General features: G+C 39.0%; 1 protein-coding gene across 4 annotated transcripts in view; it reads left to right on the top strand.

Moving 5' to 3' along the window:
• VCAN (versican) overlaps nt 1-16,183 on the top strand; it is a 110,680-nt gene that overhangs the window by 86,737 nt on the left and 7,760 nt on the right. For all 4 annotated transcript variants that reach the window (XM_077866086.1, XM_077866083.1, XM_077866085.1 and 1 more), the window contains one exon: nt 15,155-15,299. In XM_077866086.1, the coding sequence (XP_077722212.1) occupies nt 15,155-15,299 (145 nt within the window). The remainder of the gene's footprint in view (nt 1-15,154; nt 15,300-16,183) is intronic.

Raw genomic sequence — 16,183 nt, 5'->3', positions numbered from 1 at the left:
CCTTACACATAACCCACTGAGAAGTGCAGGTCCTGTGAGGTCCCCACTGTATTACAGAAGCTAGAATGCCAGGAACTCAGGTGGGGTTCGGTTGGTACTTACTTGTGCCTTGCAGACCTTGACCACAACTTATCTCAAAATGTACCTGTATGTTCCTGCCCTGAACCTAGAATAGCTGTATTTGGCCAGGTGTGCTGTATATTAAGTGTCATTCTTTACATACACACCAACCTGATTGGGTCAAGTCCCAACTTCCAATCTGTTGTTGATTATATAGAATTGATCTGTTTTTGTTCATAGAGCCTTTTGTGTTTCTAGATATTTATTCTGGTCATTTGGAGTTAAGCTTTTCAAAGAAGTGGTTCTCTTGCTTGCTTTATATTTCTTATGGTGTCTAGGAAAAGGCCCTGTACCACCTATGAGCTTGGTTAACGACACTGAATATCGGCTTATAGCTGGCAGCTGTGTGAGGCCTGTAAAAATATCTTAGGGAGCTTTTCTTTCCTGCCAGGTTGCCATTCAGGTGAGCTTCACTCATCAGATGTCATTATTCCACTATGCCAAAGCAAGCCAGCGCAACTATTTTTTTGTTTGTGTCCATTAACTTTTAATGGGCTGTGAAAAATACTGTAAAAAAAATTACTTAATTGTCATTTCCATGGTCTACACTGGTCCTAAAGTTGGTCAATAAATGAGCATTGCAAAAAACGAATCTTGATCTTCCCAGGAAATTTTCAGAGGAAGATGACATATGTCATGTAGATAACAGTACAAGGCAAACAAGTGCCTTACTCTAGTTTACATTTTTACATTAAAACCTGAGGGTTATGAAGAGAGCATCCAGTGAGGGCTTCAGTTGGAAGAAGGCGGCAGATGAATTATATAAACAAGCAAAGTGTATCAAAGAAATGACACGAGCAAATCCAGAAAGCAATCTGACAGACCTTTGGTTTCTTCTTAATTCCTTCTTTGTGTAAAATAAAAGTGTGCTAAGGAGTGTCCCTAACTTTGAACATTTTGGAACAGAAAAGACCATCTGCCCCACAGCCTGTCTCCCTCCCATTTGACTGATCTCTGGCCCACTCTGCTTTTGTAACCACCCTCGCCTCTTTCCCTTCCTTTCTGAGACAGCCTAGGTGTCTCTTAAACTCGTTTGTAGTTCTTTCTGCAGCCACCAGCCCCCTAACAGGTTCCATATGTTTGCAGGCTTTGAATAAAATAGTTCTTGTTGCGCTGTTTACCCCAAGTGTCTTGCCTTTGAAAATATCCCCAATAGTAAACTCTGCGTTGGGGAAGGCAGTGTCTGCTTACACTTGGAAATGGTGTTACCTTGACTGTGTGCAATTTGAAGGCCTTTGTTTATGTTTTAGAGTGATTTCTCCTCTCTCCCCTTTGCTCCCATTTTTTTTTTTTTTTTTGGAAGATTTATTAGGGCTTATTCTTCTTGGGAGGTAGAGCAGCATTAAAACCAAAAGAACCTCTGCTGTTTACCATATGTTATCTTTTGTTATTCAGCCTTACGAGTCAGTAAAAACAAACACGTTTATGTTAGGTTTTTCAGTCTCAATAATGTCTTTTCTTGACGTAATGAAACTATGCTTCCGGTGAACCTGTGGTATAATTATATCATATTTAACATGATTACGCTGTACAGCTAGACTAAGTCAATTTGTATGCTTGTACCAAATGATGTTATTAGGCTGAGTTATCTAATTGCCCTTACTCTTCAGATTCTGATCGACTCCTTCCACGTTATTGGCCCCAATAATACGGCAGCGATCACGCGCCAAATTCTGGATTTTGTTATATCTTCAAAATCTTTTTTATTATCACTTGGGGTCTTGACCCATAAGTTTCACTAAAGTGTACTCATGCAGAGATTGAGTCTAGCCTTAACCTTGTGATTTCTATTAAGGTTATTTTCTCCTGACACATTTCAGTTTTTATTTTGTCACTTGGTTTTCGAATAACTAGTCACATCAGTTTGTCCCTGGGCTTTCTACTAATGAGTTATCCTTTAACTGGACTATTCATCTCTTAAGAGCGAAATGTCCCAAGTACTTTATTAGAAACTCTGACAAATAACTGCAATAATGAATTACTTTACTTGCCACCCAAGTAATGTCTTCAAAGACACTAAGTTAAACCATCCAAGTTAAATACACATTAAAGCTGGCAAACTTAAACAAACATTTCTTATCTAGCTTCTCTACTTTTAGCTGACTTTTAAGTTCTTTCTTTAACCTAATTGTTAAATGAATGACTAGTCTGAAGTGTTTCCCCCAGGTCTGTTTTCCAGGGCCTGTGGCCTGCCTCTCCCCCTGCTCTGAACTCTTGTTACTCTCTTCTTGAAATTCTGCAACACCTTCCCCTTGCCTGCAGTGCACAATTCTAATTATTAGCGTGGCATGCCAAGCCCACCAGCTCTACCTGCCACTTCCTAAGCTGTATCATCTCAAAATACTCACAGTTCCTGGGATAAGTAAGCCATGGCATCTAAGTCCTGAAGGTCTTTGCATACTCTTGCCCTAGTGCTTAGAATGTTCTCATCTCTTGTCGGACTATATTTAATTAACGTTGAAATGCCTTTTTCCCGCCAAGAGTCTCCTTCTTCCAGGAAGCCTTCCCCTTTGGGTGTGACTAGACTTCCTCCACTGTGTTCCAGAAGCCCCTGGTGTCCTTTTTCCATCCTACCACTGACCCTTGTGGGGCTGATTTCCTGACACTGAGCTTTCTGAGGCAGGGATTACCTTTCAGCTCTGTTTTTTTCAGCACCTAGCAGAGTTGTTGACAAAAATAGGTACTTAATAAGTGTTTTTGAATAATAACATTTAATACATTGCTCCAACAACTTACTCTGTTATCTTTTGAACCATGAAATGACGAAATGAAGTCTTCTGGCTGAACCTCTTTGTGACAATGCTTGTTCACCTAAGTTAAATAGTTTATTTAATGTTGTACCAGTGCGAAAAACTTAAAACATAATACGTGAGATTTCAAAAATGGTGAAAAGAAACAAAAACGTTCCCCCAAAACAGATATATATAGCTGAACATAATGCATGTTACAAAAGTTATTAACCCAGAGGAAAACAGATGTGCCTACTGGAAATGATGACAGTGTTGTCCATGGTTGTCCCAAGAATACATTTACAATAAACGCTGGGAAGAAAAAATGGAAAGCAAACTTTTCAGCCTCTGCCTCCCCTGCAGGTTTGAGTTATATCAGGGCAGATTTTCCATGAAGCTTGAGGAAACCACCAATTACTCAGAACTTAGAAGGAAGATTTTTTTTTTTCAAGATAGGCACATATTAAACTTTCCAAAGAAAAATGACTTAAAAAAAAAAAAACCCTTATTATCCAAATCCAAAATGTAGTAAAACAAGCAAAAGAAAATCTTACTCCTGAATGTTATCAGATCGTTTTATTTTTTTATGGATCAGTTGACCACGGGTGAATTGGTTGCCTAAGTCTGGACAGACCTTCATTTATTCACCTTCTGTCCGAGTCTGGTCTTTCAAGCACAGAGGGAGTCAGACATGAGGGAACACTCTGGAATCATTTTTACGGCCCTATCTATGGGCTTCCTGTCTGAGCAAAGTCATTTTCACAACTTTCTTTTCAACTACAGACCATAGAGTGTCCATGGATAGCACAATTAGGGATTGGAAACTGTTAGGTGCCTTCGTGACACTACTTTGTATAACGTATCTCCCCAGCCAGGTGGTTTAAAATCAACCTGTGGACCTCAGAGACTGAACCTGTTATGGTCTTGCTCCCTCCTCTCTCTGACCCTCAGAAATAAACTCTCCCAAGGGGAGAATTTGGACCTTTCTCTCTTCTCTTTAGTGAGTTTGTGTAGCACCATCAAAGCTTACTCCTCACCACTGGGGACTGGATGCTTCAGCGGATCAGAAGCATCCACTTCAAAGAAAAATGTCACCTTAGATAGTGTTGGCCAGAGGTTGAGGATTGAACGGAACTGACAACCCAGTTCCCTTTTAAAATGTTGAGGAACTTTTAGAGAGTTTGATTTGTTTGGGGGAGGGGGGGAAGGGTCCTTGACGTTACTCATAGGCATTTAAAAAAAAACATTTTCTACGTGTCTTTCACATTTTCCTTCAGTCATCCCTACAGTGGGCACCTTGCTGCTCCCTGAGAGGCTGTGGCTTGTCAGCTTCCTGGGAGGTAGTCATGGCCTCCTTGACTGTCAGCATCTGCTGGGGAAGACAGGAAGACTTCTTCCCTCTGCACTTCTCTGAATCTAACCAGGAAGTTCTCAAGCAAGTTACTAATACACAGAACCAGAAATATCTTATTTTCTAGCTCTGACCAACTTATCTTACCCCTTGACTGTTGTGAAAGAGGTTACAGAAGGCTAATTGGTAGCCTTCCACGCTTAAAAAAATCCTACTTGAAAAATATTTCTGGAAGATAACTGAATTTTGCGTTTTTTTTTTTTAATTGTCATTTTGATAAGTCTGGTTCAGCCCTGGCAAGCCTGGCACACCTAGAACTTGGGCCACCATACCAGGTTACCCTCCTGGTTCCAGTCAATGCATGAGAATAGCCAGGTTTGTGGATCGACTTCAAATACAGAGGCCCCTTTACTTTTTTCATAAATAAACATGTCAGGCTGTCACGCAAAGTAACATGAGAAAACCCAGCTTTGAAAAAGAGGTAGGAACCATAAAGGAATAGCCCTTAACTCAGGAAGAGACACTTGAAAGGGGCAGAGAAAATGAGTAACAAGTTGCAGGCCATAAACCATTATTTTTTTCCTGCAGGAATGCATCATTATTTCCCTTTTATAAACACGGAGGTCCCTATCCTCCTCCCTCTCCCAGATGGCTTGGACACGGAAAAGAGAATCAAGAGAAAGAATTAATTCCCAGTGTTTTCCAAGCTTGTCTGTAGGTTTCTGGTCATTTGAAAGGATTGCCCATGATTTGGCAGAGAACAATGCAAAATGAACCCCCCCCCCAACCAAAAACTTCCAAGTTTTACTTTTTTCTGCCTGAAAACATCAGAAGACTTTCTGCCAAGGATTTGCAGACGGGTGTGTGTCAGCTGTGGTGCAGCCCGAGCTCCCAGTCAAATGCCACTTGTCTGTGAACAAGTCACACTGCATATCAGCAGTAATTTAATTATGTCGAACCTCACAGCTTCACTATATGAACCTACAAGCCAAGGAAAACATATGCTCTTTCCTCCTCCTTCAGCACATTACTCACGAGTGGAAGGGTTCGCAGTTTCTGTTCTGCAAAAGACCACTGAGCTCCCAATAAGCATCTTTACTCGTGTTGCAGTTCAGTCTGATTTGACACCAAGGACTGGTTGTTGGGGTCCTACGTGTGAATTAGAGCAGGTCCTAGAGTAGTTCTGGGACGCGAAGCCCGCACCCCGGCCTTGCCTTGACTTGAATGTGGTGAGCCCGGGGTGCATCACACAGCTGGAGGGACGGACATTTACCCATGGCTGCAAAATCACTCCATAATTGACAGGATTATCCTTAAAAAAAAAAAAAAAAGATCAGTGCAGTAGTTCCTTCTCACTGATGCTTTTCTAGCAGTGCTCTACGCAACTCCCAAATCCCGTACAGATATGGTTAAATGTGATCGCTAGTTACTCTAAGGCAATTCGTGGAAAAGGCTAACAGAAACGTGGAATGGGTCTTGGCAGTCTCCCACTGCCTGGGATGGTTAGCACTTCCTGACCGAAGACCTGTGCAGAGGAGCTTGGGCTGAAGGAGCCACGGGCACCATCTGAGGGGGGCAGTGCACAGGGCTCTGCAGGGCTCTGGCTCCCACTCCAAGGGCTCTCACAGTGGGGGGAACTCACATCCTTTGGAAAATTTGGAATTGCAGCCCTGTAGGGCAGTGAGCTCACACTATTACACGAGACTAGTGCTGGACTCCAGAGCTGCCAGATTGTCTGTCCCACACAGAGATTTGCCAGCTAGGAAAATAACGGGCATATTGCCACTTTTACAACCATCAGGAGACCCCAAGTTAGCTTTTCTGGCCTTCATATTCGTGTTTGTAGGTCCAGCTCCAGCCTGCCAGCCCAGGGCAGTGCCACCAAAACAAATGTCCCTTTCTCCGTTAAAACAAAGCTGTTCTTTAAATTTTTACCTTGTGGTCTTTGACTAAAAGACAACAGCAAGACCATAAACTCCCCTAAAACACAAATAAAGAAGGACCCAGACCAGGCTAACTGTAAGCAAGCACAAGGATCAGAAGACGTCTGTCTATCTCTCCTGGAAGGCAGGTCTTTTGCCCCTAGGAGTTAAGTAAAACAGAGTTCAATATGCCCCCCACAGACTGGAAACAAATGCCTATTGTGTACCACAACCATCTGGGGGTGGGGGGGGGAGGCATTTTAAAGTCACCAAATGTTTTGATTTCTTTAATAAGTAGTCCTCCTAACTTCCTTGCAGATAACCGTTTGACCTATGTTCTGAAAGGCTGTGGGTAACCCAGAGTGATTATTCGGAGCTCTTTATTTGGTGAAAAGGTAGTTTTCTTATCAGCATATGTTTCAAATGGGGAGGCAGTCCTCTCAGAAGTGTTTTCTATTTGTAGAGGTTGCTTTTTTACTTGGTGGCTGGTTATCTGTTTCCCCTTGGCGTCCACTGCCTTGGGTATGACTTGTAGCTGTGAGAGTCCAGGGGCGACACTGACCGTTCCAGGAGACGAGAGGGGTTTGTATACACAGAAATCAGCTTTTAGTACAGGTGCCACTTTTTATGGCTAGTCTAGACTGGGTTTTTACTTAAAAACAACAACAAACCTACATGTGAATCACACTGTAGAGACTGATTTGCATGCATGGGTGTTTGCTTACCACCTGCCCTGTTGCGAGGATTTGGGGTGGATATTACACATATGGCTTTGCTTTTGATATGATGTCACCATTGATGTAAATATAAATAATCTGATCATTTCAAAAGACAAAATGGAGAAAAACTATTGTGGATGAACTTCCCAGTCAGATAGAAAAATTCAGATTATAGCTGCCGTGACCTGTCATAAAAGAGAAGGCAACCAGACTGGTAAATACGGTTTAGCAGAAGGTCCATCCAGCAAAGTATTCTCTTCAAACTTTCCCTCACAAACTCAGAGGACATATCACAGATAACCCTTTAATCCAGCCACATGAAGCGAATAGTCATGATTTGGGAGGTGGTGTAAATTCTGCTAAGTGACTTAGGTGGCCATTCCTAATATAATCATGGGTGGAGAGTGTCACCTAGTGGCCGTATTGTGTTTTGTGTTTCAAGACTTCGCCTCTGCAGAGCTCTGCTTAGATCTAGGAAGAGTAGTATTCCCCATGAAGTAAGTTCCTGCAGTTTTGAGCTTAAAGATTCTAGTATGGTTTGCATTATATTGTGAGCCGGAAAGCTGAATGTGAAATTAGATGATTTTTCAAATGCAGTGTGAAGCTAACACATGGAGTCACGTGCTAAGTCCTAGCAACCAAGGCAAATAGTAGATCCAGTCCTTCCCATATCTTCACTTCATACACAGTCATAGGACACAGTGGAAAGTTTTCCTTGGCCAGGTCCACTGATCGGTGAACCTAGAGAACTTGTTTAGCTTTCTTATGAAACCTTTTCACAGTGAATTAAATTTGCAGTGTTTGTGGGGAGGGGGAGCAGTTAGAAAGCAGTGACTGGCCTGCTCATGGAAAAAGATTCTGAATTATAGCTGGAGGACTTAGTAAGTCTTCCCAACAATTACAATAATACATTATGTCATAGGACAGCTTCACTGGACAAATGTCAAGAATGGTTTTTTATCAATGGAATGTGTGTGTTTAATTGTTTCAGTGTCCTTGGCAAAATCCATAAGAGTTTTAAAATATAGAGGCTTGATTGGCCATTTAAGGTGATCTGCATTATAGTGAGTTTTAAGAATAAAAAGTGACTCCATCTAAGCTGAAAAATCACAACCAAATATGTGGATAAGTAGCTGATACATAAATAAATAGATGATAGAGTAAGGCCCTTGGCAGCTGCAGACTCAAGATTTGCAGTTTCAGTTACACATGAGAGACTCTGCAGATCCACAATATGAAATAATATGTATTTTTTCTCAGGCACAAATTCAAACTGTACTCAGTGGTCGGCTAGTGTGTAAGAATTGTTCAGTGAGCTATCAAATCTAACGGACAGCTCAGTTTTAGCATCTCAAGAGTCCTATTGCTATTTATTTCTCTATTTAACCATTTTGAATCTTCTGTGTTGTATTTATGGTGAGAACCTATCTGTAGAAATAGGGGCATCTCTAAAGATCTTGGATAATTCTTCTCTAGGGCCAAGAAGTATTATATTTGTGTGTGTGTGTGTGTGTGTGTGAGAGAGAGAGAGAGAGAGAGAGAGAGAGAGATAGTGGTCAATCTTATATCTCAAAAAGATGAACTTCAGTTTCGTCTAGTGTCTGTGAAAATTCTGTTTTCTCTTCAGTGGAGAGGAAGGGAAATCAAGAGATTCTAAAGAGTATCTTAACTTTTTAGGGAAGTAGTTAGTGCCATTGATTATTCTTTGTAGTTATTTGAACAAGTTAAGAAATTGTAAAAACTCAATGAAAAGACTTGGAAATGGGTCAAATATTATGGAGAAGGATTAATTGTCAATTAAGTTTTGATAGGACCAGTTGCTTTGGAGTCTTCTTCATTTTAAGATGCTGATAAAAGGGAATCAAAAACAAGAGCTTAATGTTCTGGAGTTTCTTTCTCCACTAGAGGTTGAAACATGACCTTGTACCTGCAAAGTTTTGATTTTTGAAGTGACATTCTCTTGTAAAGACTTTTTTTTTTTTTTTTAACTTGATACAGGAAGACATACTATTTGGAATGTTGCATGGAGGGATAAGACTAAGTCATTGTGTGCTTCAAGGACCTTCCTTGCTCCAGTCTTTCCTTTTCACCACCTAGCTGTTTGCATTTTTCTTCATAAATGGATTTGCTTGTATGTGTATTCAGTAAAGGACCAGCTGGGATGGGACTGTCACAGCAGCAACTGATTAATACTGGATATCTTGTTTCATTTCTCTCACTGAGAGCCATGCTCAAAGCTGAACTCAAGAAACTCCTTTTTTAAAGCAAAGCAACTGGTTTATTTCTAGGCCTTCTATGTTTCTGAAATGATTTTTTTAACTTCAGAAAAAAGACAGTTATCCATCTTTGCGTAAGGAAAAGGTCAGTTAGTCACATTACATTTTTATCATGACTGTTTTGCTCATGCTTGTGACACTATAGTTATCTGCTGAGATTTTAGGGCCATTGATCATGGCCGTGTGGTGTGTATTTTAAAGATAAAAGATCGTCCGGTATCTCTGAATGATACTTGGGACTCCTAGACACTACATAATCCGAGATTTAACTTGAAAGGACTTAAACCTTGTCTAACTTTAGTAGATTGCTAATAACCTTCAAAAACAGAAACCCCCACCTCCACCCCCTGCCCACCCCAAATGCTCACACACTTTACCCTCCTCGGTGTGTTTATGGAATGAAGTTGGAGATTTGCAAAGAGCTGAGAGAAGAGAATAGCTCTTCAGCCATGCTGCTTGAGAAAAATTAGTCGAGTCCCTCGTAGGTCTGTGGAATTGAGGTCACTCTCTGAGAGTGAAGGATTTTGGCAGGCAGGGAAGTCCTGTGTGCTCCAGAAGACCTGCGGATTAATTCTTCGCTTTTATATTAATGTGAGACAGAAACAAATTTTTGACAATGAAATACAGATTATTTGGAAGAAAATAAACTAAGCATATATAAAGTTTCATAGACTTTTGGATCTATTCTGAGTTTTTCCTCTCAGTATTAGGATTGGTTCAACATGAATTCTCTGGTTTGGAGAGACAATTTTCATATGAGAGAAGCATGCATGCTTAGCTGTTGGATTTTGGCCAGGATGTGTGTGTGTGTGTGTGTGTGTGTGTTAAATATTGTATTTACTTATTTGAGCATGAGCAGGGTAGGGGGTGCAAAGGGAGAGGGACAAGCAGTCTCCCTGCTGAGTAGGGAGATCTTGATCTGAGCCCAAGGCAGATGCTTAACCGACTGAGCCACCCAGGTGCCCTGGCCAAGATATTTTGAATCATTTTATGCTTTTGGCAGCCAACTTGTTTGAACCCATTTGGGGGAAAAAAGAAAGAGAAAACAATAACTGAAAAGTTACTAAGTCCAACTTACTTGAAATGGTTGTCTTTTTCGGCACTTTTGTTTTTTACAGAGACAGAGAAGGGTCATCTAACTGGAGCTCTAAGAGTAACTTTTGTCATGTGATATATAACATTAAGGAATTTCACACTGATATAAAATAATTACCTCTTAATAAAGTGCAAGTCTGTTGTAGAATATGTAGAAAATTGTATACCTTGATCTGGTTTTCCTCTACATCAACTAGTTGAGTTTTATGTCATGATTTTCTCTGCCATCGAAGAGAGTGAAAATGCAAAGTAATTTAGAATTCTCTTTTTAGACAGTCTTGACTTTTTTTTCTGGTTTCTGGGGGAGGCAGTGAGAGTTTGGGGTTTGGGTTGATGAACGTGAGTCTCCGAGACACAGACAAACGTGCAGAGGTCTGATCAGCATTTGACTTTGTCAATGGTGCTGAAATGAATTCTCTGCAAACCATGCTGGCTTTTTGGAATAATTCTTAGTTTGTCCATCCAGCCCTAGAAGAGGTTGATCTAGGGTAGACTACCCAGGGCATTTGCTTATAATCCCAAATGAAGAGAAAAATGTCAAGATGGGAGTGGGGCATATTTCTCTGCTCATTCCAAGAATCTACATTTCTGTGTGTATAAGACACTGCCTGTATGAGAGAGGCTCTATTACATTCTTATAACTCCGAATTGATTTCCTGAGGAGAGATCTCTTTCTAACGTTTAACTTTAGTGAAAAAAATACATTATTAAACCTGAAGTCAATGATTTATTTTTTTATACCCTTTCCCTCGCAAGTGATATTAAAAATAAAGCTGTAAAGAATTCAAGAGGAAACAAAGAAAGTTATTCAGAACACTGAAGTTTCCTTTGCTAAGCTAGTTAGGCAATAACATGGAGCAAAATCAAAGCATCCTAGCCAAAATAAATCTGCACAATGGAGCTATCAGATATGAGGTAATAGTGTGACATGCCTGTGGGTATCAGACATTCTTGTAAAAACCACAGGCCCAAAGTTTGGTCCCGCACCATTAAGCCACAGTTCAGCCAAGCAACAACACAGAACGCAGGTTTTAAATCACTGTTGCAAGCCAAATGTAATTCCCACCAAAAACAATTAAATCTTTTACCAGAGGTCTGAGTCTGGGCAGCTTAAGCCCTGAGAATCACTTTAGTGGCATGGAATCTGAATCTCATTTCACTGTGAAAATGAGACGGTCATTGTTCGGATCAGGAGGGAACGTCAGCTGCAGTGGCAGTCAAGTAACTGGTCAGTTGAAGTGCTGTTTGTTGAGGTTAGATTAGAAAAAGGTTAGCTAAGAAATTTATGTTTCTTCCTGAGAGCTGCATAAATCCTTTTACCATGTTCGTTTTTACTGATTAGAAAAATAATTCATGCTCACTCTAGGGAGGTGGAGAGCATATAAGAATGTATAGACTAAATCATCTCTGTCTCATATAACTCAGATATGAACTTTGTCATATCTGAGTCCCATTTCCTTTGGTCTTTCAGAGACATGCACATGGGTACACACACGCATGCTGCTGTATCTGAGAGTGTGTAGAATTTGGATCACTGTGTATTTTTAGCATTTTGCTTTTTAATTTTAACTTAACACTTCTTTTAGTATTTTGCATCTCCTTGTATATTTTTCACAGACAAGATATTTAATGGTTATATAATATGCCACTTGTCTGACCATACCCATGCCATAATTTATTGAGTATATATTAACTGCAAAAGATTTTTACCCATTTACTGCTAGTATAAGTAATATTTTAGATAAACTATTGTTTACATCTCTGATTACTCTTTAGGATAGAATTTTAGAAGTGAAATTTGGGGGTCTAAGGGTTGGAACTTTTTGAGGCTCGTGATAGGTATTACCTACCAACTGTTTTCCAGAATGGTTATTGCCTGTCTCGCCATTATTGCCACTTGGGAGCAGCAAACATCTTCGATTAGAAGTAGAAATGGATAAGGAAGACTGCAACACAGGCTGTTGTTCACTATTCCCAAATATCTAATTATTTATTAAATATTACCAGTGTGTGCCAAGCATAATTCCTGGCCTTGAGGATATACTAGTAAACAAAAGAACCCCAAGTTCGTGTCTTCAATGAGCTTACATTTCTACTAAGAAGAAGATAATATGATACATAAATTATACAGGACATTAGAAGTTAATAGTTGTTAAGACAAATAAAGCAAGGAAGAGATGTGAGCAGTGTGAGTAGGGACAAGGAAGCAGGGAGCATTGCACGTTTGTACATTCTATGGAGATGTTGGAAAATTTTCCATCTTTGAGGACTTCTTTACTCATTTCCTATAAGAGGTTTGTTAGAAAGTAACCTAGAAATTATTGAGCTCCAAAATACATAAGTGTTTGGGGAACTCTAGAACCTTTGGCCATTAAAAATATTAAATACAGATCTTTGTTAGTTTCAAGGAATTCCTATTCCTTTATTACTTTAATTTAGTTTAGTTTAATCATTTTTATTTTGATCCTGCTTTACTTTGTCTGTTAAAGACCACTTAGTTCTGTATCAGCAACAGGCTGAATATGATTTATATCTCTGCTTTCTTGTTCCATTTCCTTATTATCTATTTAAAAAGAATAGCAAAACCACACACATGCAAAAAAAAAAAAAAAAAAGGCTTCATGGGTGGAGGGTGAGAGATGATAAGGGAAGGGAAGTTCACAAGGAAAAGGAAAATAGAGAATTAATTAGAAACTCATTTTAGAGCAAATATCAGTTCCTGGTTGCAGGGAGACCTGCCAGTCAAAGATGCTTTGGTGAGTATGGTCCTGTGAACATCCTACCCAAGGCTGTCTGGGCAGTAACTCTGCGGTACCATTGAGGCTACTAGAATTGGATTTCAGTCCATATAATTCCTGGATTTCTACCAGAAAAATAAAAACACTTTTCATTCTGTGTTTTGCCAAAAACAAACAAACCCCAACCCCCCACCCCCAACAAAACAAAACAACCACAATATCTTTATTAAGCTTACCTTGGTTCTGTGCATTTTATTACTTTCCAAAAACTTTTTTTTTTTACATAGCAGGGATCTCTTATCTCCTATCTTAATTTTGGCATGATTCAGGAGGCTTTTAAAGCAAAGCTAGGCAAAGAGATTGAAGGAAAAGTAAGTAAGTCTCATAATCCATAGGCTTTCAAACTTTAGATCTTCACACAAATGATTTTATCAAAGATCAAGGTTGTTTTTTTTTTTTGTTTGTTTGTTTGTTTGTTTGTTTTGGCCACACTTTTAGTTTTAAAAGCTATTTGTTTTTCTGAGAAGAAAGAAAAATTACAAATATTTTCTAATCTATATACTATATGGTTTTAAAAGACGTAAGAGTAGCCATGATGTTATGTTTTTTCTTTCTTTCTTTTTTTGGGGTGTGGGGGGGCATGCCCTGAATTGGAAACAGTTGCCTTCGTCTTTCATACAGTTCTTTCTTCTTGGACTTTGTCATTCCCAAATAAAATCTCTCAATTCATTGTTTTAAACAACAGACTTCTTTTAAATATAATTCAAGGAAAGACTTACAAATCTGTAGGCATGGAAAAGATAGTCATATTAGCCATCTTCACATAAATCTGAACCTGTCCTTCTACTAAGTGAAGGCAGTTTGTCTCCACCAGTGCTGTCAGCGTTAGATGTGATATACAACATGACAGTAGGCAAAGCGTATTGAAAAAGTGATTCTCAAGTTGAGCCAGAAAGGTAGAAAGACACTGAATAAACGTGTCCCATATCACATTCTAGTTACAAGGAACCCAAAACTAGAAGGTCACTCTCTGAATTATAGTCCAAAGTTTATTATTTTTGAATAGGCATAGGGCCTGTGTTTTTCATATACTTACTAGTTATGGAAAAGCATTTTAAAGTATTAAGAAATTGAATGTAAACCTCAGAGTCCTGAGTGCTTTGCATCTCAGAGGCCCAAGTTACCCCAATCCTGTTGGATTCTTGTAGGAGATAATACATACCAAGCACCTAGTAGAGAGCTTCATCCATTATAAGTGCTAAATAAATGACAGGTGTTACTTTGGTGGAAGAGAGCACGTGCTGCACACCTGTGAGTGGGGGCAAGGGCCAGACTCTCAAGCAGACTCCCCACTGAGCATGGGGCCCATAAGATCATGACTTGAGCCGAAACCAAGAGTCAGATGCTTAACAGACTGAGCTGCCCAGTGCCCTAAAGTAAGATATATTTTTAAAAGCTTATCGTTTATATCAATATGCTTAAATGTGATAAATGTTTTTATTAAAACAATACAACTTCCAGTTTAGATCGTAAACCAAAACTTTACTGTATGGTGCACATAGGAATCACATCTACGGCCTTACTCTCAGGAAGGTTAAATATGAAATGATGGGTATATGTATATTGGGTAACTATAAAAAATAAAGCAAACATCTCAATTTTTTTAAACCAAATTAATGAACTTAGATAAAAACAATCGCACAATAAGGCAAGAAAAGGTACATTATAGTGATAAAGATGTTAAAGGAAAAATGAAGATCCTATTGCACTATAATCACAACTACATAACATTACATGTGCACTTAAGGCCTAGGAGGGAACATGACAGGGTCACAAGATTAGGGATTCTTTTCTCTACTTCCACTAATATTGTTACATTTAATAATAATAACATGATTAAATTTCTTAAATTGAGCATTGATTATATATTTAGAAATCTAGGATAACTAGAACAAAATTTCTCAGATGTATCTCATTGCTAAAGGGGGGCAAATACATATTTGTTGAAGAGAGACTTTGAGATACATAATATATTTTCCACTCAGTGTAAAAATCTCTTTCTTTACCATTAGAATGATTTTAGCTAGATAGTTCATAAGAAGTTGTTGTTGTTCTAATTCCATTGTGACGTCGAGGTTTATCACCTTATCATTTGCTCCTTTTTACGTCTCAAGTTAAACTCTGTTCTTCCTCCATTTTCACAGCAATATGAGAACTGGAGGCCCAACCAGCCAGACAGCTTCTTTTCTGCTGGAGAGGACTGTGTTGTAATCATTTGGCATGAGAATGGCCAGTGGAATGATGTTCCCTGCAATTATCATCTCACTTATACCTGCAAGAAAGGAACAGGTAATGATTAGTTAATAATGCACACTTAATCTGCATTATTATCAAGCAAATTCAGGAAAAAATCCACTTTATTACTTCAAGACATGAACTGGATGTCACTACAGCATCTCTTGCTGCCCCTGGAATATTTCGCTCTTCCAATACATTTGAAGTTTGTTTTCAGTAGTGTCTTTACCTTAGATTTCAGATGCTAAGATAACAATGTAGCATTTATATTAAAAAAACAAAAACAAAAACAAAAACAAAAACAAAAACAAAAAAAACTACCTGGCAGTAGCTTTAAGAAAAACAAAGTGGAAGTCCAAGAGCCTATCCACCTGCTTATTCTGATGAGGAGAACATTTAAAAAAATTAGTTGTCAACATTTAAAAACTGGGATATATTATAAAATGATCTGAATTTTTTACTTTTCAAAAAAAATTAGAACTGGTACCATTTGGTCCATGTTCAAATTTATCAGTGCTCTGAAGTGCTGGAGCTGAAAACCACTGCTCTCCTTCCGTGGGGACTGTAGTCTCTAGCTTTGTTCCTTCTCTCCTTGTGGCAAAATGCCTGGTCTTTGTAGGCATTTGAATTTTTTAACCATTCCCTTAGGAGCTCCTAGCACGGAAACAACGTTACTGTATCTCTGGTTGATACCTTCAACACATGATAAAATAATAACATTTGAAATGTAAGCTCTGTCATGAGATTTGCTTAGTCAACATCAAACAGATAAAATGAAGAATGCTGATTTTAAAAAGTGTTCATTACTGACCAATTTGTTTGAATTTCCAAGACACGCTGTGTAGACTTCTTCCTTTAAAAAATAGGAATTCCATCAAAATCTTTTAACCTGCTTACAATTGATAATGGTGTTAGAACATGAAAATTTAGCCTCTAAA

The sequence above is a fragment of the Canis aureus genome, chromosome 2, assembly GCF_053574225.1.
Source record: "Canis aureus isolate CA01 chromosome 2, VMU_Caureus_v.1.0, whole genome shotgun sequence".
Classification (NCBI taxonomy): Eukaryota; Metazoa; Chordata; class Mammalia; order Carnivora; family Canidae; genus Canis; species Canis aureus.
Note: the sequence above shows the minus strand (reverse complement) of the source record. Positions and strands in the feature narration are given on the sequence as shown.